General features: G+C 49.4%; 10 protein-coding genes across 10 annotated transcripts; 4 read left to right on the plus strand and 6 right to left on the minus strand.

Annotated features, from left to right (window-relative positions):
• Window positions 1-230: 230 nt before the first annotated feature.
• On the plus strand, window positions 231-1,799 carry GGS25DRAFT_525458 (thioredoxin-domain-containing protein; the record flags this gene model as incomplete). The annotated part of the gene is made up of 2 exons (XM_049264788.1): window positions 231-389; window positions 471-1,799. The coding sequence occupies 2 exons, from the start codon at window positions 231-233 to the stop codon at window positions 1,797-1,799; spliced, it is 1,488 nt and encodes a 495-aa protein (XP_049113080.1).
• A 139-nt stretch (window positions 1,800-1,938) lies between these two features.
• Window positions 1,939-3,289, minus strand: GGS25DRAFT_450778 (ribosomal protein S5 domain 2-like protein). The gene is made up of 2 exons (XM_049258828.1): window positions 2,717-3,289; window positions 1,939-2,592 (listed from the first exon to the last, which is right to left on the minus strand). The coding sequence occupies exons 1-2, from the start codon at window positions 3,046-3,048 to the stop codon at window positions 2,079-2,081; spliced, it is 846 nt and encodes a 281-aa protein (XP_049113081.1). The 5' UTR covers window positions 3,049-3,289; the 3' UTR covers window positions 1,939-2,078.
• Window positions 3,177-5,152, minus strand: GGS25DRAFT_507274 (uncharacterized protein). The gene is made up of 2 exons (XM_049262377.1): window positions 3,315-5,152; window positions 3,177-3,256 (listed from the first exon to the last, which is right to left on the minus strand). Exon 1 carries the CDS (start codon window positions 4,762-4,764, stop codon window positions 3,811-3,813), a length of 954 nt encoding a protein of 317 aa, XP_049113082.1. The 5' UTR covers window positions 4,765-5,152; the 3' UTR covers window positions 3,177-3,256; window positions 3,315-3,810.
• A 586-nt stretch (window positions 5,153-5,738) lies between these two features.
• Window positions 5,739-7,638, minus strand: GGS25DRAFT_525461 (general substrate transporter; the record flags this gene model as incomplete). The annotated part of the gene is made up of 5 exons (XM_049264789.1): window positions 5,739-5,878; window positions 5,983-7,029; window positions 7,093-7,331; window positions 7,400-7,476; window positions 7,543-7,638. 5 exons carry the CDS (start codon window positions 7,636-7,638, stop codon window positions 5,739-5,741), a joined length of 1,599 nt encoding a protein of 532 aa, XP_049113083.1.
• A 1,905-nt stretch (window positions 7,639-9,543) lies between these two features.
• GGS25DRAFT_525462 (uncharacterized protein) lies at window positions 9,544-11,388 on the plus strand (the record flags this gene model as incomplete). Its single annotated transcript, XM_049264790.1, has 4 exons — window positions 9,544-9,810; window positions 9,962-10,020; window positions 10,151-10,914; window positions 11,066-11,388. The coding sequence occupies 4 exons, from the start codon at window positions 9,544-9,546 to the stop codon at window positions 11,386-11,388; spliced, it is 1,413 nt and encodes a 470-aa protein (XP_049113084.1).
• On the minus strand, window positions 11,264-13,706 carry GGS25DRAFT_451077 (uncharacterized protein). Its single transcript, XM_049258830.1, has one exon. The coding sequence runs from the start codon at window positions 13,331-13,333 to the stop codon at window positions 11,612-11,614; it is 1,722 nt and encodes a 573-aa protein (XP_049113085.1). The 5' UTR covers window positions 13,334-13,706; the 3' UTR covers window positions 11,264-11,611.
• A 141-nt stretch (window positions 13,707-13,847) lies between these two features.
• Window positions 13,848-14,976, minus strand: GGS25DRAFT_507304 (uncharacterized protein). Its single transcript, XM_049262379.1, has 2 exons — window positions 14,746-14,976; window positions 13,848-14,560 (listed from the first exon to the last, which is right to left on the minus strand). Exons 1-2 carry the CDS (start codon window positions 14,746-14,748, stop codon window positions 14,141-14,143), a joined length of 423 nt encoding a protein of 140 aa, XP_049113086.1. The 5' UTR covers window positions 14,749-14,976; the 3' UTR covers window positions 13,848-14,140.
• Window position 14,977: 1 nt separating this feature from the next.
• Window positions 14,978-16,601, plus strand: GGS25DRAFT_451141 (uncharacterized protein). Its single transcript, XM_049258833.1, has 3 exons — window positions 14,978-15,033; window positions 15,086-15,681; window positions 15,780-16,601. The coding sequence occupies exons 2-3, from the start codon at window positions 15,249-15,251 to the stop codon at window positions 15,953-15,955; spliced, it is 609 nt and encodes a 202-aa protein (XP_049113087.1). The 5' UTR covers window positions 14,978-15,033; window positions 15,086-15,248; the 3' UTR covers window positions 15,956-16,601.
• On the plus strand, window positions 16,515-19,350 carry GGS25DRAFT_451122 (proline dehydrogenase). The gene is made up of 2 exons (XM_049258832.1): window positions 16,515-17,084; window positions 17,381-19,350. The coding sequence occupies exons 1-2, from the start codon at window positions 17,073-17,075 to the stop codon at window positions 18,956-18,958; spliced, it is 1,590 nt and encodes a 529-aa protein (XP_049113088.1). The 5' UTR covers window positions 16,515-17,072; the 3' UTR covers window positions 18,959-19,350.
• GGS25DRAFT_451098 (uncharacterized protein) lies at window positions 19,237-20,894 on the minus strand. The gene is made up of 5 exons (XM_049258831.1): window positions 20,772-20,894; window positions 20,300-20,721; window positions 20,010-20,132; window positions 19,340-19,909; window positions 19,237-19,287 (listed from the first exon to the last, which is right to left on the minus strand). Exons 2-4 carry the CDS (start codon window positions 20,618-20,620, stop codon window positions 19,568-19,570), a joined length of 786 nt encoding a protein of 261 aa, XP_049113089.1. The 5' UTR covers window positions 20,621-20,721; window positions 20,772-20,894; the 3' UTR covers window positions 19,237-19,287; window positions 19,340-19,567.
• Between the last annotated feature and the right edge of the window lie 1,723 nt (window positions 20,895-22,617).

Here is a 22,617-nt window from a genome sequence, read left to right on the forward strand (position 1 = left end):
CTTTCCTCTCCCCCTCGTACATATAACGAACACGTTGGAATTGTGAGCACTACGGTTTGATACTTTCCCTCTTTTTACTTTTTCTTTACTTGAAGACTACATAGCTTTGGTCTTGTCCAAGACTGCTATATACCTATACATAACCATTTGCCATTGTACCCCCCAGTGCCCCTCTTGACCAATCGTAAGATCAAAACTTCGGAACAAAAAAAGCAGATCGATCATCTGCAATGCACACCTTCAACATCCCCACCACAGCTATTGCTGCGGTAACTCTGCTCTCCGCTCTGCCGGCCGTACAGGCTAGCCTATACCTCAAGAGCTCCCCCGTAGTCCAAGTCGACGCCAAGAACTTCGACCGCGTGATCAACAGGTCCAACTATACCTCTGTAAGTCTAGATACAGATACCGCACAACCTATGTAGAACGTGACCTACCACCCACCGGAATACTAACTACATTGACCACAGGTCGTCGAATTCTACGCGCCATGGTGCGGACACTGCCAGAACCTCAAGCCCGCCTACGAGAAAGCCGCGAAGAATCTCGATGGACTCGCTCGCGTTGCGGCCGTGAACTGCGACGAGGATGAGAACAAGCAACTATGCAGCGCAATGGGCGTCAAGGGGTTCCCGACCCTGAAGACAGTGCGGCCGGGCAAGGGCAAGAAGGGGAAGCCGGTCGTGGAAGACTACAACGGGCCACGCACAGCCAAGGGCATCGTGGATACCGTCGTGGACAAGATCAACAACCATGTCAAGCGTGTGACCGACAAGGAGATTGACACCTTCCTATCTTCTGACAACGATACGGCCAAGGCAATTCTATTCACAGAGAAAGGCACCACGAGCGCTTTACTCAAGAGTATTGCCATTGACTTCCTCGACGTTATCACTGTTGCGCAGATTCGGGACAAGGAGACCAAGGCCAACCAGATATTTGGTATCAAGTCCTACCCGACTCTAGTACTACTGCCGGGTGGCGATAAAGAAAGCTTGTTGTACGATGGGGAGCTGAAGAAGGACGATATGGTCAAGTTCTTGTCGCAAGCCGGCCAACCGAACCCAGACTCGACAGGTCTCAAGTCAAACGGAGGGAAGAAAGCCGAGAAGAAGACTGAGAAGAAGGACAAAAAAGCATCTTCCAAATCCACCGAGTCCAGCTCCAAGACAACCGAGACTGAGCCCGAGTCGCCTGGAATCACTGAGGCTCCCGAAAGGCCGGTCGAAGTTGCGCCGCCCATCCCAGCGATTACCGAGGCCGATCAGTTAACCAAGGAGTGCCTAAACCGCAAATCCCACACCTGTGTGCTTGCCTTCGTGCCCTCCACTCATGGCGAGACCGCCGAGAAGGCTCTTAGCAGCTTAGCCGAGCTAGCATTGAAGCATGTCCATGGACAACGCCACCTGTTCCCATTCTTCGAAGTACACACTGACAATGAAGCTGCGGCGTCAGTCTTCAAGAGCCTCGAACTCTCTCGTGAGATCGAAATCGTCGCTGTCAATGGCAAGAGGGGATGGTGGCGCCATTACGAGGGAGACTACAGCCTCGAAACTGTAGAAAGCTGGATCGACGCCATCCGATTAGGCGAGGGCTCTAAGAAGAAGTTGCCCGAAGGCGTAATCGGCGAAGTCGTCGAGGAGACGACCACAAAGGAAGAGCCGGCTGAGACAGTCGAGGTCAAGGTTGAGGAGTCCGTGGAAGTGGAGGTTGAAACCGACACGGAGACGCCTACTGAGGGTACAGAGCCGACTCCTGAAGCTACCCCGGCCAAGGAGCGGGAGCATGAGGAGCTGTAGGTCTGGAGTAATTCGATTTTAGCATCGTAGCAGGCAGTTCAGTCTTAACAATGTAAAAGCAAAACAAAAATACAACTTTTTGAAAGGGGATTGACTTACCCGTAACAAGACGAGTCTATGCTTTGTAAACGCCTGCCAATTGATATGTTATATCCATCATGACACCCAAATGTCTACCACGTGTTATTATTTTCTTTCTCTCTTTTTCTATGGGTTTGTTCTTCTTCTTCTTCATTCATGTTCCCTTGATCGGTGGCTTTCCTCCTTGCTCTACTACCCTTAAGCTTCAATATCTAAAGCCATACTCGCGCCCTTCGCCACAGCACCCTCCTTCACCATCCTATCGCCCCTTTCCCTCACTTTGGAGTCGAGGTATTCGCGAATCTTTTTGCAGCCATCGGCAGCAGCGACCATCATGCCCTCCAAGCGACTAATCTGGACCCTGCTCTCGCACACCAGCACGATGACCTTGTCGGTGGCGCCGAGGGTGGCGACGGTGAGAAACGGAAGCTCCTGCTCCTCCTGGCCGTTGAGGTCGACGATGGGGTCGGCGCTGTCGTCGGCGGCGGAGTGGGAGGAGGTGCTGCCGCCGGTGCAGGCGACGAGGTAGTCGTTGATGTTGATGCCGGCGTCGATGAGGGCGAGGGTGGCGGCGTTGATGAGGCAGGCGAGCAGAGACCCGTCTTGCGAGAGCACGTACAGAGATATGGAGATGCTGGATCGTGGGAATAGGTGCGTGTGCAGAACCGTGCTGAACGCATTGGCAATGGTTGTCTGGAGCTCTTGGATGCGCCTGTTGGGTTTGTTTGGTCCCACGGTTAGTATATGCAAGCAGAGCATACCTGCCTGCCTAATACCAACGTGCGTAGGAGGTAGGGTAGGACAACCGAACGGAGAAAAGGGAAAGGAAAACTCACTTGTCGCTCCGGGCCCTCTTCTTCCTGTCGACGGTACTGAACCCGCCGACATCAATACTGACGAGAATCTCGGCATTCCCAGTACTTCCTAAGCTTCCTCCTCCTCCCGTAGCAGCACCTGAAGAACTCGCTTGGCCGCCGCGACGTTGCCGGCCTTCTTCGTTGGGGCCGTTGATCACGCACATGACCTTGGTGTTGCCCATTTCGAAGTAGGCGGAGCCATCGGCACTAGCCTGGGTGTGAATCTGCGCGTTGAGATGGCGCAGATCTTTCCAGCACCGGCCGTCGATGCGCAGGAGCCCGAGGGTGTAGATGGAACTGTCGAGGGGCATTATGTCTGTCCCTTGCTGCCCTTCCCGTTGTTGTTTTTTTTTTCGCCTATTGGGTGACCTCTCTAAGTATTTCCTCCTCTTCTCTTCTCTCCCGTATGCTTGGATGGTTTGTTTGTAATCTGGTTTTGTAAAGGTACGTAATAGTGGGATTGGGAGAGCTTAGGTTAGAAGTTCATGCTCCAGGGCTGCTGTCGCAAATCTAGAATACCTAGATATTTTTAGTGGGGTCACGGGTTGGTAGAGCAAAAAAGGTGGAGATAACCTACGACGATAACGGAACTGAGCTGATAAGTGATAACGTTACTTATGCCATTATGCCATGATCCATCATCGATGCAGTCTTAATGTACAAATTCAAGTACAGTAGAGTGAAGTAGGTAAGAGATTGCATCTGGGTAACAATTTAGCCTCTTGTCATTACGTACATACCCTCTGTAGTAGCACGTAGTATATTAGTGGCCAGTCACCTATTATCTACGACCTTGAAATATTTCCAGTATTTTACATAACACCAACTAGAAGGGAGAATGGTAATAGCATTTAGTTATCCCCCTAGGTCAGAGCCATTACCGGAGAAATGAGAGGTGTGTTTGTACACGCACAGCTACACTATATACATCCATTAGAGCAGATAGTGGTAGGGAATAATAATAAGAAACGGCCAATTGCCCCTTTGAATTCATCACTCATAGCTCTAGTCGGTCATCAATTTCAGTCTCAATCTTAGAGCGTTGCAGTCCATCCAAATACTTGTGCATTGTCCTACACAACCACCATAATACCCGGATTACTGTGGTCAATGAAAAGGGGATCATTGAGGTTTAACGCCGGTTGCGGTTCTATCTCCTCCGCATCCGTCCATCCCCTCTCCTTACCCCAGATAATCCTGAGCCCTCGTGAGGTCGAGAGTTCCATCAGTCCACGCATCAGTGCCCCTGACTTCTTAACGCTAGGCCATGCATCGAACTCGATTCGCTCAACCCACGGCATCTCCTCAAGAACATCCAACAGCAAAGACTTGGAGAATCGCTCGTAGAAGTTGTCTGGCTGACGGAACCCCCTGAATATGTCATTTCCCGGATCGCATTCGATGAAGACGGTAAGCTTCGTGACATTCGTACAATCTGCCAGACCCAATCCAGGGTTAACCACCCACCCGCGAGGCGGCTTGCTCCAGCCCGGCCCCAATCGTAGTTCCAGTGAAGTCATACATGCTCGTTGGTTTGGTTTCATGCGCGCAAGGAGCGGCTTCTTTGTCTTGAAGAATCGCCCCGGGTGCGTAGGAAAGATGCGAACAGGGTGTGTGCTATAGAAGAGATACGATGCTTCTAGGTATATAGTGCGGCAGGTTCGTAGAATGGCCAATTTCTGATGGATCCTCTTGTGGTTTTCGGGGTCAAGGTCAAGCACATCGCCAGTTGTGGCGAAATGGTAGCCATAAACCTTGAGGCGTAATTCGGATGGGAGGTCGAGAAACCGAAAGGGTGGTTGCTTCATGCGTTTCGATTTGCGGGGGGTCGACGAAGATGCATCTAAAGAAAGGGCACCTATGGGGATATTTGCGACTTCGTCATTCAGATCATACTCGGCTTCCGAAGCATACGTCGAAGGAAATGCTGAGCTGGGTGGGGTAGTGAGTGCTGAAGATTTGGGAGTTGGGCCCAGAGCTGCGCTCGCAGCCCGCGAACCCTTTCCAGCGCCAAATTTACGACGCATCTTGTATGTATGTCGGGTTGTATGGTGATGCAAATTTGCACGTGGGCAGAATGCGAGTGTGATTACGCGACAGTCTATTTTCGGATATAATAGTAAAAACGGTAATGGTTCACTGAGATCGTTCACAAGAGTTGTCCAGGAAGTTATTCGATTTATGGTGTATCTACTAAGTAGGGCAATTGGTCAAAGAATCGAGGTACAGAGAGGCAGCGCGAGGGTGGTGCCATCGTGATACTTCAACAAATGGCAACACCCTCTAAAACGCAGCACTCGGGGCTGCCATCTTGAATAAAATAATACAGTAGGTTGGTAGTATGCAGTATATCGTATGTCTCATTAAAGAGTCAGTTGAAAGACACAAATAGGCTAAGAATCGGGATGAAAGGTGAAGTATCAAAAGACCAATGAGTTTGAATTGGAGAGGGGACAAGGTCGGTAGAAGACACCTAAGGTTAGAGGAGTTGATCCAGATAGAAAGTTGATTCAATCGGAAGATTTTGGTGGTTTTGGTTTTTAGAATGGAACATCTAAGTTAGCCACTAACGAAGCCTGGCTAGGTAGGTACTTTACAGGCAAGTGATCAAGTGATTCGGGAAGCACGGCTTTAAATCTGCCTTCTAAGTTTAACTCCTAGGCCAGGATAGTGGATTTTAACCAGTGACGTGATGACCTCGGCGGGTCATGGATAAAGGTAATACCGACATCGCATATCCTAGGTACCTACTCACTCACTGTCTGTTTTAGGCTTTAGCAGGTGGCACTGGCTTGTCGCACTGCAGGTTCAAGGTTCAAAGGTTCTGAACCTCAAAAGCCAAAAACTTCAATCTTTCAACTACACAAGTGGATGATATAAATCACGAGTAGAGGACAATTACTTGAAATTCCAGTAGCACCTACACCTATGTCCCCAAGCTATGCACCTACTAGGAACCTAGATATCATACCTCTACCTAACCTTACTATTTTCACCTGCGTTATACGCTTTTAGTATCCGACCTACTAGGATGCTCTTCGATTTCCACTCTCGCTACAGGACTCTTCGCGCCCCCAGTCATATCCTTATGTTCATGCTCAGGAACACCAAATAACTGGTCCATATGCTCGAGAGAAACTCCTACAAGAAAATTGAGTGTTAGTTATCATGATTCTATCCACAGCTTTGAGCCCCCTTTCCAAACAAACAGCGAATTCCAAAGGGGGAAAGCGAATTTGACATACCTTTCGTCTCGGGGATGCAAAACCAGACAAAGAAGAACATTATCACACAAAAACTACCGAAGATCAGATAAGTTCCGTACCCGTGGTCTCCGACAGTAGCCAGCATGTTGGGCACAGCGCGGGCGACGACAAAGTTAAAAAGCCATTGTGTGGCAGATGCCAATGCGACGTTCATAGGCCGTAGTCGCGCAGCTGGTATCTCGGAGACCAAGATCCAGCATGCGGGACCCCAGCCAAACTGGAAGAAGGCGGCGAATATAAAGACGCACACGAGTGCAAAGTAGCCTGCACCCGGCACTGGCGCATTTTCCACGGGTGGTGAGATGCGTACGTAGAGACCAATATAGAACATGCAGAAGGCCTGTCCAACAGACGAGGTGAGCAGTGAGCGCCGCCGACCCAGGGAATCCGCCATAAATAATAAGAACAGCGCGCATGCAACCACCTTAACGATGCCATAAACACCCGTGCTGAGCAGCGAGTTCGACGTTCCCGTGATTCCTAGGTTCTGGAAGATTTGCGGCGCGTATGTGTTGATTGCATTGGTACCTGTCATCTGTTGCGCAATCATGAGGCCGATGCTGAGGATCGCTCGCTTACGGTTGGTCTTAACAGTCCACATCTCTTTTTGCAATGTCCAGAAGGTGGCATCGCCCATGAGGCGTCGTTCGTATTCCAGCTGGTCGGCGATCTCCTGGAACTCGTCCAGCAGATACGGGTGATCAGGTGGAAGGTTCCGAATCCGTGTCAGCACTGCCTTCGCCTCCTCCCAACGGTCCTTGCGAGCCAGGTATCGAGGTGATTCGTTACAGATTGCCATCAGAAAGAAGAGTAGGAAAGCAGGCAACCCCTGCACGGAGAGCGGTACGATGTACTGCTTGGCGCCGCTTAAGTGTACACTGACCGAGTAATTACCCCAGAATGCTATCATGCCTCCAGTAACGATAAAGAGCTGGTACATGCCAGTAAGCAGGCCACGAATGGCACGAGGCGCATTCTCGGTGACGTAAATCGGGTTGATAACGCTGGATGTGCCAACTCCAAGACCTGAATGATGGTTTTATATTAGCACATGGAGACTATGGACCCCTTGAGATTCGAAACCCTTACCGGAGACGAAACGGCCGATATACATAGGCTCAAGGTGACCAGAAGCAGCAGCTTGCATAACCACACCCACGAGGGTCAACAAAGCAGCACCCATCAAGCAATACCTACGGCCATATGCATCTGTGAGGGGGTAGGCTGCCAGAGCGCCTACGAAACATCCGGCCTGTAAGACAGATACGATATTTCCCGAAAGGTTAGCTACTGCCACAGAGTTTTCCTTCCCATTCAGGCCATAAGCTCTGCAACCGAGTGCTTTGTCAGTAACTTTCCTAAACTTAGGGCGAAGAAGAACAGAAAGAAGACATACTCCTTGAACGATTCGAGGTTAATTACACCGCCTATTACACCGCTATCCCAGCCAAAGGACATGGCGCCGAAACAGGCCTATTTGGCAACAACCGTTAGCCTTTATACGGAGGTGGACTTATCGGGAAGATACAGTTTACTTACGGAGCAAGCCAACAAATAAACCCTCCATCCATAGATCTCCTCCGGATCAGTTTTCATGGCGTCATTTTTGACTATGCGCTTCAAAAGAAACGACATGATTGCTGGAGGGGTGGGAGTAATCCCAAATCACTTGTTGTGTGCGCTTAATATCTCTTGTGGCTCTTTATGTTGTGACGAAGCTCGTCGCTGCTCGGTCTCTTCAGCGATTCATAAGAAGAAGAGCGAGCAGAAGCAAATAGGGCGAGCAGCGAAATCCTGCCTTTAAAAGTATGCATGCTGCTGATATAAACTCACGTCGCCTCGCTGCAATGCTACGCTATTCGGGACTAGGGTATAGATGTCACGCAGCTTCGTACTATGTACTGTAAAATGGAGGACCTGGGGCCCGAGGCTTCTTTTCCCTTTGTAGATCCATGCCTCGACCCTTGTGATGGGTGGAAATCCAGCGATCGCTAAATTCCGCATTCTTCCACCAAACAGAAGGCTCGTATGTTTTGAGCAAAAAAGCGCTGGGGACTTTCGAACCGAAGCAATCCTGGCAAGACTAGATAGTGCCGGTTCAGCACTGGTGCGGGTAGCCCTTTTTACCCCGTGAATGGCCAAGGCCAAGAGGATCTGGAGACTGGGGTAGGCCTAAGCAAGGTTGGGGAATTCTCCATAGATCTGGGGTTTTTGCCTAGCTCAACTCGCGATCGTTTGTTAGACATATTTACAAATTTAGTATAGGTCCCTACGGCATTCAATACACCAACCCCCTCCTTCTTCTCCTAGAATTATGGTGCGGTTCTCTGCTCTGAATTCTCGAGAATCCCTGCCCACAGCGACAATACCTCGTAAAAGTCAAGAAGCTTTAGGATCAGCTCACCTTCTAGAGCTAGAAAGAAGCTGACAGGGTTAGCGGTTGGGGTTGTAGGGGAAGTGGAGAGGTACCTGTAGAGAGTGAAATTGAGGGCCGAATAGTCATCGTGGGTGTGTGGCAGGAAGTTTTCCTGGTCCCTTTGGTTTAAACGCGACCAACCAGCGTACCTGGTTCATTCAGGTTGATGCTTGTTCACTACCCATGTAGCTACGGAAGTCGTCTTTGCTTTTAGGCTCAATGCGGGGGATGAGCTATCGATGGTAGGCTAGATCAAGTCTAACTGTCGTTTCGTGCATATTTCGTGGTTACATCTGTAACGAAGAAGTTGGGTTTTGTTATCCTATCCAATAGCTTGTCAGGTAAGGTGGGCTCAGAGGTATAGCTAGGTAACATCTGACATTGGTTACGTGTAAGTGTAAGAAGCGCAAAAGAACGGCAAGTTGAGAAATTCGGGGGCCAAGTGTATAGAAATTCGACTATGGAAAGCTTGATTAGACATAGCCTATTAGTTACGGAACACGCTATACTGGACTTGCATTTTCAATAATAGATGACATGAACTCAACCTACCTATATGCCAGCTTGGAAAAAAGAGAATGAACTCATGGATACCTACCTAGGTATGTCACGACTAGAGTCCCCTTTCACATGGGGTACTTCGTATTTCAACCTCCCCCCCCTATCGTCCACCCTATCGTCCCCCCACTCGGGCGATTGCTACACCGGCACTTGGGAGATCTGAAGACTATAAAGCTTGAAGATGGAAATCTGTCGTACGAGCGTTACTATTGAGATTGATTTTGATTAGGCCACCTGAAACTTTTCTTCTTTTTTTTTTTTTTGCCTCCCCAGCACTCACTTGCGAACAGGAGGTATCGTGTTACACTATCGCGATACTGTTCAAATTCGTTCTAGAACCCCGAGTGTCGTGACATTCCGCCACCGGGTCGTCACCGTTACATTCAGCTTCCTGCATTAGTACCTAGGTAGGTAGAGAGAGTGCGTGTGTCTCAGCTAGCCCCTTTTTTTTCCATTGTGGCGTTTTGTATCACCAATACCTACCTATTTTCCCTGCCCTTACATTTTGACAGTGTAAGAAGAACAAGAACAAGAAAATAAAGGAGAGAGAGAGGGAAAACAAGATGTTACCAGACCCCACGGCATCAGTCCTAGGCCCGGACCCGACCCACCGGCGCTGCGTGCTGAACGGGAACGCGTTCCAGCAGGACGCCGTCCAGTCGTTCGGCGGCTGGCAGTACGCATGCTACTACGCTGCCTTGCCTGCCGCCCCGGAGCCGCTGTACGTCCACCTGGCGCGCAGGCAGCTACTGCTACCGGCAGGGCCGTGGGAGACGCTCGTCTTTGAGGACTACCCGCAGACGACGGATGATGGGCATAATACGGTACAGGTAGGTGGGATACTGCATGTTGAACTCCCTTCTTGCATTTTTTTTGTTTTGTGTGCGTAGACGAGGGGTGTTTTTTTTTCGTGTTGGAACGGCGAGTTAGAGAAAGAATGAAAGAAAGGATGAGAGGCTAAAGCGAGTGCGTTGACTTAAGCTCGGCATCTGTCCCGGCGACGGCACAGTCCATCTCTCCTATGACCACCACTGCGACAGGTAGGCACCGCATAACCATCCCATAACCATTTCCGTACCCCCCCAATATCCATATCCATATCCACTTAGATATCCAAATCGATAATAAAATGTAACCGGTCACCTAATATGAACCCCTCAAACCCCATAGAATCCGCTACCGCCACTCTATTCCGGGCGTAGCCCACTCGCCCACCTCCTTCCCCTGGTCCGCCGCCCTATTCACGCCTCACCTGACGCGTCTCCCCGGCCTCGGCCCGGAGCACGACGCCCTGCTCGGCTACGTCACGTACCCGCGCTTCGTGCCGCTGGAGTCCGCGCTGCTCTTCTCGTTCCGGACGGGAAAGGCGGGGCTCGGGGACGACCATGTGTGCGTGTACTCCTCCCCCTCCTCCTCCCCCTCCCTTTCCAGTAAGGAGAAGGCTGGAACGTACGCCTACAACCCCCCGCGCACGATCCTCCGCGGCGTCGCCAACAACCCGTACGTGCACGGCCTCGACTTTCGCCGCGGCCGGCTCCACGCGACCTGGGTGTACCGCGGCTTCGTGCACTACGAGGGGTGGGATGACCCGCGCGATGTCCAGCACAAGCGGCAGGCGGGGCCGAACTCGGGGGAGAATAACTATGATATCTGTTATGCGTATGCTGATGTGCAGTCCCCTTCTTCTGCTGGTGGTGGTGGTGCTGAGGCTTTGGGCGTGTGGTATAACGGCGCCGGGGAGGTGGTGGCGGGGTTGGGGGAAGAAGGGGTGAGGCCAGACGCAGGAGGCATCACGGCGTTTGCGATCCCGAAGGGCTCGGGCTTGGCGAACCAGGAGGCGCAGGCGGTAGATGGGAGGGGCGGCGTGCATGTGCTGAACCGGGATAATCTGGACGGGGAGATGCGGTGGAAGCATTATTATCGGTCGCCGGAAGGTTAGTTCGGCCTGCCTACCTGCCTGTTTTATTTTTGTTCTATTCCTTCCCCTTTTCCGTCTCATATCCTGTTTCCGCTTCCTGCTTTCCCCCCTTACTAGGTCAACATACCTACCTACCACAATCCCCCTACCCACTAACGCGAAACCAGGTACATGGACCCAACACGCCCTCCCCCACGTCCACGGCGTCAAAGGCGGGAAGCGCGGGCGTCTCGCCATCAGCAAAGACGACGACCTGTACCTGATCCTACCCGACCACTCAACTCCGGGCCTGACAATTCTCAAAGCATCGAGGGACTCGGGATACGCCAAGTACGAGCTGGTGTGGAGGCGGGAGGAAGGGTTCCCGCCGACGGAGCCGTTGGTGGATACTAAGAGGCTGGAGTATGATGGTGTGTTGTCTGTGTTCACGCGGGCTGAGAAGAAAGGGGGGGAGGGGGTCGAGGTGGTGGTTTTGGATTTTGTGGTGTAGATACCTAGGTGCCTCACCGTGAACAAAAGTCAATAAGCAGGATTAGTGAGTGTAGCTGCCAACTCTGCTTATTCGCTATTGATCACCTACATAGTATGCAGTACTCCATTAAGTCCTTGTCTATGCCTCATATATATGTACAGGTACCTCACACTCATGACTCGTTACATTTCCGTACCTGAAGATCCGCCACTAGCTAGTTGCGTAAGGGGGAACCCTACCCTCACTTAGTATCACCATGGACAGTGCCGTTGCCATTGCCATTGTAGACAAGTTTCGGAGCGCCTTTGCTCGTGGATATAGAATCAGAGACTACGGCTTTCGCAGCAGACCAATTTTCAACATCGATGCCAACCGCTCCCAGTATTCGCACAACACCATAAGTCAGTATCACGACAACCGTGATTAAATCGAATAGATGCACAAACCACCAAAAGTACTGAGTACCTAGAGCGCAGTTCGTGAATTCGAACTCCCACTCCCACGTACTTTCGTCGAACCACACACTAAGCAGCCCAGCATTACCTCCGTAGCCGCCCATCATGGCTCGGACGGTGACCTCCCTCAAACCCGGTATTTCGCTGTTTCCAGGTATTCCTGCCGCTTGCGCATTATCCCACCGAGTCACTCTCCATTGGCGATTGTCGCCCTCCGCCGTCTGGTTTATGTAGTGGTACGTATCGCAGCCTTCGTGGTCGTGACCATTAATCACGACGCCCCTTCGACCTCTGCCCTGGCCCGCTGCATTAGGGTCACCGCTCAGCCCAAAGATGCCCTCCAAGAACCCACGGGACGCATCCGCAGAGAGCTGATTTTGCTCCTTGACTCCGCCGCCAGCATGGAAAGTGAAGTAAGGAGCATCGACACAAACGCCTTCGGGCTTGTACAAGGGGATGTGGGTCAAAACCAGCGTGAAATGTCCGGAATATTCGACCGCGGAAGCCGTGTTCACCACATCGTTTACGAAAGCATATGTCTTGTCCTGGAGACTCTGGTCTACAGCCGGAGTGTCCAGGTTCATGTTATTGATATTGACAATACGCAGCTCAGGGGATAGGCGATTCGATTCGGGGTTTTTCTCCGCATCGTAGATCGTCGCATTGGCATTGGCGTTCGTGATAGGAAGCTCGAATCGGAGCTCGTACGCGGCCTTACCGAAGGCACGCTCGAATCGCTCTAGCCGTGCTTTGGTGAGGTCACCGGCATAGCCAATGTCGTGGTTACCTGCCACATTGATGAGCCTACGCCGCCATGCCGCGGCATTGCTATCCTCGACCCCGAGTAACCCAGCCAAATCGTATTCCTCCAAAGGATAAGCAGCAACTTCGTCAGGCACACGCTCGGCTCCCTTGAATGAACGATTCCAAAATCTCCAGCTCCTACGCGCAAACTCCTTGTCCTTGATCCACTGGCTTCCCAGCAGATCCCCCAGGACTGATACGTGGGTGGGCCTAGTCCACCACCGTAGGGTCCGGTATATGTGGGCCAGGTAAAAATCGTTGCCAAACAGGTCTATTCGCTTGCGAATCGACTCGAGAGTATCAGGGATGTCCTCGAAGACGACATCGACAAGATCGTGAACTACCTGCCGTAGGCGCCAGCGTAGCGAAGGTTGTTCAGTCTTGTAGGTAAGATGGCGCATTGCCCATGTCCAGTGAAGGAAGGGCTCGCGGTTGTAGTTTTTGATGGAGGTGTCGCCTTCGAGCTGGGGGTCGCCGAGCGCGAGAAGTCGGAAGGGCGCAGCACTGCTGGAAGAAGGAATCACATGTTGTCGCAACGTGTCTCGAAAAGCGGCGGCATTGTTCAGCTCAGTTTGGCCTGCCGGCTGAGGGAGGGGAAAGGCGCATCCAAGAAAGACAGGATACAAATACAGGTAAAAAGTACAAGCTACAGCGATTGGGATCAGAACCCGCAAAGCATTGCGAAGAGAGGTCGCAGAGTACATGTAGAAAAGTGCATGAGTGGCCGAAGCCTTTAAATGAATGAATGAATGAATGAATGATTAATTGACTAATTGACTAAATGACTGAATTAAGAACAGGTACTTGAAAAGATGGTAAGTATTAGTTAGTACTAAAAAATGAAGAAGGAAGGTATTTTGAACATTGTCCTTTGAAACGGCAATCTTAGTGGCTTTGCTTCTCAACCTGGTAAAGTAGGTATGTACTCTAACTTAGGTTAGTTAGGTACCTATTAGTTAGTATCCAATCTTTTTCTTTTTTTAGATTAGAAACTCTGATGTTTATTTTATTGGATGGATCATGTCACATCTTGATATGTTATCAAAAGAAAAAAGGGGTTTGATTATTTGGACGAGATGGACCCTGAAAGTAACTAAAAAGTTCCAAGGTTCTTACTGCCTCGGCCGCTGGCCACGGAGATTACAGCACATAAAAAGGCCCATAATAAGGACCCCATCTAGCCGCGTCATAGTAGTATTACGGAGAGCACCAATAGATTCTTCACTAAATTTAGTTACATAGCACATTTTAGAACTTTAAATTTTCAAGGTTCCACGATGTTGGATTATTTATATAAAATTGTATAAAATTGAACATTCAACGCAACATTAGATATCAAACAGATATTGGGAATAAGTGCAGAATGGATTTCAGGTGGTTTTTTATTTTATTTTACTGATTCTAAGTCTAAGATAGCCCTTCCTGCTTTTAACATTAGAAGCCCTCATCAGAATCATGAGTCCATCTGTCAAGTCATATCTCGTGAATCTATTTCATTGGCCCATCCCCTTTTACTGTTCATCTCCATATTCTACCGGGTTCGGGTAGAAGACTTGAAATTTGACTTCGTAGTCTTCGCCTGCATCTTTAGGCTTGAATGTGAATGCCAAACTCTCGTTGTCCTTGACATGATGTTTGACTAGCGTATCCTCCCCACTAGCACGGAGAGCTGTCCATCCTAGGCTAGGATCGGTAGGAGACTTGGGCTTGCCAAACACGATCTGTGATGGATCGCTAGGAAGGTCAGTCTTCACAACAGCTTGATCCTCGATGGAAGTTAATCCTGTCGGATAGCGTTCCGTCAAGACTTCTAGTAGCTCTGCTGCGATTTCACTGATCGGTGTGCTTGGCTCAACGAAGAGGAAGATGGTGTGAGTCCCAAATTTGAAGTGAATCGACATGTCAATGTCTCGCAAATACTCGCGGTAGACCTGCATTGAACAGGTTAGTTTTTTATCAATATGAAGTAACATGCCGACTGGTGAGTAAGTGTGCTATCACTAGAGAGGTAGATAGGTTAAAAGGTAGGAGTGCACCAACAGTCACCAGTAATCTGCCAGTAATATTCCATGTTTGTAGATCTCCTTACAAACTGCAATGCTTCATTGTAACATACCATCTTATAAATTCTTGAGAGCCAACGATTTGAGTATTAGGTAAATAGGTACCTCAAGTGTAAGTATTTCGGAAGATGTCGAGCTTTAGGTATGTGCATATAACTATATGTACTATATAATTTATGTATGCCTGCTGTGACTGCAGCACTGGAAGGATAAGCGTATTTGGTAGCACAATGCAAACGCGATAGCACGTGGCAGCCGCGTAAAGTACTCCAGGGCTTTTAGAAACCACCCAAGTGACCCAACTGCCACGGTGCCAAGCCACCCCCAAAAGCAACAGTGGAGTAATAATCACTTGTCACTTGGTCCAAGCGTCTGAAGCTGATTTTTACAAAGCTGCAAAGACAAAGTGTAAAGAGCAATGTGCATATACTGTACTTGTTTTTTTATCTCATTTCATTCAAATTGATTTTCAATTACCATAGAAACATATACGCGGACACTCACGTTCATATCAACATTATAAGCTCCAATCAAATATTCAACTTCAATCTTAAAAATGACTCGACGCGACAGGCCGACCAGAGAGGAATGGACTCCCACTCGTGAAGAGTACGCCCAGACATGGAAAGAGTCTCGCCTATCTATCCCACCTTTCATACGAATACCGGCTGCAGCCGTGGCAGCCTTTGGTATTGGCATGTGTTTAGGCCTTGCGCATGGTAGTAAGATGGCAGGACTGCGATACAGGGCTGAGCATGCCCACCGACTCCCTACTACTACCACTGGCTGGTATTTATACCACAAGAGCAAGAATTATCACTTAGCACTTGGTGGGTTGAAAGAGGGCATGAAGAATGGGGCCAGGCTTAGCATTTTGAGCACTGCTATATTTTGCGCCGAGAACTTATTCGACGTATATCGAGGGACCAGAGATATGTTCAGCACTGTTATGGCTAGTCTTGCAGTGGCTGGTGGCTTCAGCTTCTGGAGTATGTTTTTTCCCCCAGTATTTTGTTCATCTACTGCTACATCTTCTGCTACCCAGTAACTATACTTTGAGTCTAACTATTCTTTCCGAATGGTGTAGATCGCTTTTCTGCGGCAGAAACTGCCAGAACCGCTAGAAAGGGTCTCAAGTTTGGGCTTGCATACGGAGCAATCCAGGACGTCATGTCTCTTGCCAAAGGCCGACCTGTCGGATACATTGAATTTATCCGAAGACAAATCGGGAAAGCCACCCAGCTTGAGGAGAAGACGACATGAGTTATCGTGCCGATCCTTTGAAACTAGCCAAAGGAAATGATAACACCGAATACCTAAGCCGTTGCAAGGTCACGGGTTTCTCTACCATCAACTTTTATCGCTGGATACTGCGGCTCCTTGGATAGGATTTCCAACGTAACCGCACCAAGCAGCTTACCGTTTCATCGGGCTGCGGGGTTTTCTATTACAACACGAAACCTATTTGTGAGGTGAGAAGCCTAAAGTTAGGTGCCTTGACTGATACGATCAAAGTCAGAAGGTCATATTTCAGGGAAAAAGAACAGAAAAAAACATAAGCCCGGATCAACAACAATATATGAGCCCCGCTTGGGAAATGCAGGTTACGTTATAATTTACTGCATAATATTTCATCGGCGTCGGCCAACATCGCAACTTCGAAGCTTTTTGCGACAAATAATGTCTAACTAGGTATGTCCGGGGTGGTCTAGCTAAGCTTGGCTTAGAAAGGGTACCCCACGCCGGCCCGCAGGCCTCGAACCATCCAGATCGTACATACTATGTTGTAGTAAGGGGGTCACAGCTTGTTACATACAGCTTGTTCCTACTACATTCGGCTCAAGCAGAAGCTAGGCAAACCCGTTCGCCTGACCTTTCCATGCCCACGGCTAGTTTTGTAGTAGAAGCCAACACAGTCACGGTTATTAGCCAGGGAGTTGCTACTACTTGCTAGGCTTGCTAGGGAGCATACCAGGTCTACTAGACGCGCTAAGCAGAGTCTATTACTCTCTATTACTCACATTTTATCGGGTCTTGAAGCCGCTACCCCGCGGGTTTGTCGCTGATTGGACAATGGCTACGTTATTAGTTTTACTATGCGTACTGGCTTCTTTCACATCCACGGCTACAGACGGCATTCATAAATTCACGGACCCACGTGATCGAAGATGATAAGAGTTCCGGTGGATTGGACCATGCAGTATCTCCATGTCATTGAGTCGTGATTGGAATATCGGAGATTCGAGGTGGATTGTTCGCCATCCCCCTAACCTAGGGAACTTCGTCGATGCCGTACGATGCGCCCCCGTCGGCTTTCAACTTGCAGTGCAACTGACGCTGCTGCGATTCCGGAGATAAAGAAGCCGCTTAGAATAACCAGATGGATACATCAGTAGGTAGGCAGGTAGTAAACCTGCGATCTCTAAAACTATAAGGTAGTCAGTCTATTTCTTCATATTTAAAATCATTCTTCTCTTTTTTTTCTTTTCTTTTCTTGAACTCATTGTTCTCCATTATTCACTATCATCTCCCTAGTCACCTAGTCCTCTATTAAGTCCTACCTACTCAGTCCCATCCCTTTTCACCCTTATTCACTCTACCTTTCCTAGTATTAAGAAAGCTTAGTCAACATCGACCGTGCCTGACACTGAAATACCGCAAAGATAACTGACAATGGTACAAGTTAAGGTGTTAGCAAGGTCGTCCCTTCTACCACTTTATGCAAATTCGATAAGCTATAAATCTTGCGGCCTTTATGTCATAGGCTACAATGGCCTCTCCCGGAATCTCGGCAGAGCACACATGTACTCGACCACGAGAGCATTGAACTCATCCACAACTAGAAACCTTCATTCTTCTTCGACAAGGTCTTCGCCTCCCGTAGCATCTTCTGCACCCCAAGTTTCCTTGGCCGGCACAGCATCAGAAAGCCACATTCCCACAGATTTTCCAACCCAAGCACCTCCAATGTCTAAGTCGGCCCCCTTATCAGTGCTTCCTTTGTCCACGGTAATCCGAAATCTAGCCACGACTAGTATTTCATCGTCACGAGTCCTCCTCCCCCCTTCCCTCGCCATCATGAATGTGCTTGCCCATTCCAACAAAGGGATCCTCAACCCAGACAAGAACCCACTGCTCCGCTGGTTCTTGAAGAAAACCTTTTATTCTCAGTTTTGTGCTGGAGAGAATCCCGCTGAGGTCCGCCGCACTATCGACGGCCTCAAGAATATCGGTTTCACTGGCGTAATCCTAGGCTATGCTCGCGAGATCGTACTAAGCGACTCACAAACACGCACCCTTTCCCCCTGCGACGAAGGCCCCCTTGCCGCCGAATGTCTGCGCAACGAGATTGGTCCTTGGGCTGCTGGTACCTTGGAAACAGTGCGACTCGCTCAACCCGGTGACTTCGTTGCCTTGAAGTTCAGCGGCGCAGGACGACAAGCATTGTACGCGCTTAAGAACCGCCTACCCCCGCCGAAGCACCTGCGTCAGGCCATCGACGAGATTTGCGCGGCTGCTGCCAAACAAAATGTCCCGCTACTCTTCGATGCCGAGCAGATGGCTGTCCAGGCCGGCATCGACGACTGGACTCTTGAATACCAGCGTAAACACAACAAGATCCCCGGCCATGCTATCATCTACGGAACCTACCAGGCATACCTCAAGTCCACACCGCACACGCTTTCGGCGCATCTCGCAGCTGCGGCTAAGGACAACTTCACACTCGGTGTCAAGCTCGTGCGCGGCGCGTACCTAGGCGCCGATCCCAGGTATATCATTCACGATACCAAAGAGCAGACCGATGCAGCCTACGACAGCATCTCGACAAGCCTCATCTGCCGACAATGGGGAGAAACTCTACAGCCAGAGAACGGAGCGGCAACGTCATTCCCACGCGTCAGCGTCGTCCTCGGATCGCACAACCTCGAGTCGGTGCGACGCGCGCGCACGACCCGCGAAAGCCCCGAGGCCGACCGCAACACCGAACTAGCCATCGCACAGCTCCAGGGCATGGCCGACGAGATCAGCTGCGAGCTAGTTCTCGCGGCGAAGGAGAAGCGCGCGGTCGTGGCGAAGGGCAACGACGATACACCCAAGGCGTACAAGTACATCGTCTGGGGCACCACCGGCGAGTGCATGAAGTACCTGCTCCGCAGGGCGTACGAGAACAGGGATGCGGTGGCCAGGACGAGGAGTGGACGTGATGCGATGTGGGCTGAGGTTGTGAGGAGGGTAAGGGGGAGTCTGGGGTTGGGGGCTGCTTAGAGGTACCTGGGCATGGGACTGACTTCCTTTTGAGGAGCGGGGACGGAGATGGGGATAACGCCTCACAAAAGACAAAAGCATGACATTGCGCAGGAGTGAAATGAAGTTATGAATTGATACCACGGGTGGAGTGGTCGGGGCACCCCCCCTTTTTTTTTTCCCTTTTTAAGGTATCGCGTTTAGGTACCTACAGTGTGTTTACTTTTTTGTTATTGGGATTCCTCATTGCTATGTACTGGGCTAGGTGGGTAGGTAGGGAGGCGGGTAGATCAAAGGATTTGATCGAAACGGGTTGGTTGCTTTGAGTTTGAGGGAGGGGAGGGGGTGCTCTGATAGGTTAGGTACCGCTTAACTAGGTAGTAGGTACGATTAGCCGCCTACCATGTATTTTGGTCGATACTGCTTTTAATTGAAAAAAAAATGCAGAACTTTCCGATGTTTCAGGTGGCTATGTGGGTGTGACATATGTGTAGTTTGTGGTTGCTTAGGTGTATTGGTGTTGCAGTCCTTGTAGATTCACTCCCCCTTCACACTCACAATCACTTGACTTGGGTCTATTGGGTCTATCCATATCCATATCCATTTCCACCCAACCTGACCCTCAAAACCCTACAAACTCCTCAAAGCCATACCCCCCAAAACCAACATCTCCGTCTCCCTCCTCCTCCTTTCCACCTCATCATCCCCGAACGCGTCCAGACAGCTGCTCCCGTTGAGCTTGTAGTACTTGCGCACCTTCGCCCAGTCCGTGAGCTCCGATTGCAGGACTGCGTCGGTGAAGGGGATGAGGGGTGTGCCGTGGATGTTGGCGTGGAGATGGGATGATATGGTAGTTGGGGTTAGAGGGGGTGATGGGGATGGGGATGGGGAGGAGGGGGGGATGAGGACTTTGACGACGATGAGGTGCTGGCTGCTGGCTGCTATGCCGAAGCGTCGGTAGGCTTCTGAGATCTGCAGGTGGTGGTGAGGATGTGTGAGTAGGTGAGATAAGATAGCAAGTGAAAGAGTAAGTGAGAGAGAGGGTAGGTAGGTGGACAGTTTAGGCACATACGTTTTTATTTGGACTCAGCGAGCACACGATCTCGGAGTGCAGGTTGGGCGTCTTCATGTTCCCGGTTAGCTGCACCGTTATCGCCTTGAACACGGCGGCGAGGACCTGGAGGCGCGAGGTTACCTGTTTTCCGGTTATGAACATTAGTATTTAGCCATAACTTTTCTTTTTTCCCCCTTTTCTTCTCTGAAATTCCAAAGCAAAATGCGGATGGCAAGAGTGCTTGTCATGTGCTCCTGAGTTTTAAGACGTGGGTAGAGGGTGGGCAGCGATCAAGATAATTTACGCACAGAACTGGCGTCGATGAAAGCATATTCAAACTCGGCGTTCCGACTCAGCAGCTGTTGTTGCAGGAACTCGGCATTGGTGACATCCTTGAAGGCGGCAATGTGCACTGTGTGTGTTGAGGGCACATGTTCTAGCTGGATTGTTTCTAGCAGACCTGCTGGTGGTGTTGTGGCCTTGTCTTCATTGGAGGCCATCGCTAGTGAGGTCTTTTCTCGCAAGCTTTTATATCTTTGTAGTGAGATTGAAGATGTCGTTTTGTATAAGATGGCAATATGAGATATAAGCCAGTTGAGTGAGCAATTCATGTAATGATTAAGATGCATGTTATAGCTACTTACCTAGGGTAGGCGATGAGATTGATGGTGGGGTATGGATAAGATATGGAGGGGCATGGCAGGCAGCTGGCAAACAGCTGACACTTGTTCTAACAGGGTTAGTTGTTTATTGCTAGCAGGGCTTCAATATTGCCAATACCTTTACCCCTATTCGAAGCCTTTAGACTTAGCCGCAACCTTCGCTATATCTAGAAGTAGCTTCACACCAACCTACGCATTCTCAATCAATACCTACGTAGGCATTTATTGCTTATTATCAACGGAGATAAACCCGATGAGCTAAGTTGAAGAGCCATATAAGGCTGACCCAGCTGTCTGGTTCGCCCGTATTTTCACCTGAGATCGACAAGCCGCCGGCACGAGCAAAGCCGATGAAGCTTTAATAATTACTTGCATGAACAAAGTAGGTTAGACGTTGTTACTACAACTTATATAAGTAATTCAACTTTCAACTGCATTATGCCTAATTAGTTCTGATTGATAAGATAAAGAACGACGACTGCTGAAATGACGTTGAATATGTCTATGGATGTCTGCTTGAGTATAACAGCCATCTCACCATCCATATCGTGATAAGAGTTAATACTTACAACACATACAAAATACCGAGTAGTTGGATATGATCTATGAGCTTGCTGGACTGAGTACAACCACGGTAAATATCTCTCGGCTCCATTAATAGGGCTTAAAGCAATGAATGGTCTGGATGAGCCCAAGACTTTTGCATGAGCCGCCGTTTTTTCTAGGTCTAGTATCATGCAGCCATGCTCATCTTTATCTCACATGCCGTGATACGTGGGCATGCCGTGGTCGACTGCTCTCAAATGGAAGAGCTTCACCGCTATTAGGTAATATTCAGTATCTGAGTTAATGGGCAATTGATGGGCGATCAATTGGCTGTGAGGTATCCATGTGGACAAGAGACAAGTTTGCAAGGTCACTCCTGAGACCCTCCCAAGTGTTGATCGTCTTTCCGATTTCAGACGTAACGCTAAGATGAAGACTCCTTGCGTCGCGCTATGCGGAAAAGAGACTGAGAGCGAGGATCCGATGGGGGTTTAACGGCAGCGGATGACGAATGGAATGAGCCGAACCCCATTGGTACCTTACTTTATCACTGACAGTGTAAAAATTTCCCGGGGCGCTCGTCATGCCCATCCGATCTCCATAGGTCGAATTGCTTTCTCGAAATCACAAGTGAAAAGCTGGCGGAATATTCCGTTCTTTTATGAAATATCTTGATGTCTACACTAGATAGGTAGGTAGGTAGGTAGGTAGGTACTAATATAGATAAATAGGTGGGTATATAGTTATACATACATACGATTCGTGGTTGTTGTTTTTGAATTGAAACGCTTGGGTGCTTGGTTCTGGAGGGAGGGAGCATTAAAGGCATAAAAAGGTGTGGACAGGCTCGAGGCTGTGTAGTTTATTAATGGAATGTTGAGAAGGTTCTTTTGGTATTTTAGTCCTTCAATGCCCATTAAAACATTCTATTCTATGCATTTCATTAGCACTATCCTAGTAGGCCTAGCAGCTAGCAGCTAGCAGTGCTACATTGTAGCTCCTACATGTGTACTAGGTGCGTACTATGTAGGTATATCTATACTTGCATATGTATAACCCTGGAGGCAGTAAGGCCGGTACATGCATAGTATCCATGGATATGTGTATGTATAATACCTACATATATACATGTAGGTACAAACCCATAACTTTCAATGTTTAAATTCAATGTTCAATTATTAAATTGACCTTCGTTTTAAATGTTCAACATTCAACGTTGTCCTCCAGTACTCCAGGTCTAACTTGAATCTTATCTCAGGCCATTCAAGAACCATAATAACCCGCTCATGCCCGTTAACTTCAGGGTACAATACCAAATATATCAACTGCCCATATGCCTGCTAGCTCTTATTCTTATTAGGTAAGGGGCCACTCCCCACGCTCATCTGGTCTCAAAGCTTGTTAAGGTTTCGGGAAAC

The sequence above is a fragment of the Hypoxylon fragiforme genome, assembly GCF_022984875.1.
Source record: "Hypoxylon fragiforme strain CBS 206.31 chromosome Unknown GGS25scaffold_9, whole genome shotgun sequence".
NCBI classification, from domain to species: Eukaryota; Fungi; Ascomycota; class Sordariomycetes; order Xylariales; family Hypoxylaceae; genus Hypoxylon; species Hypoxylon fragiforme.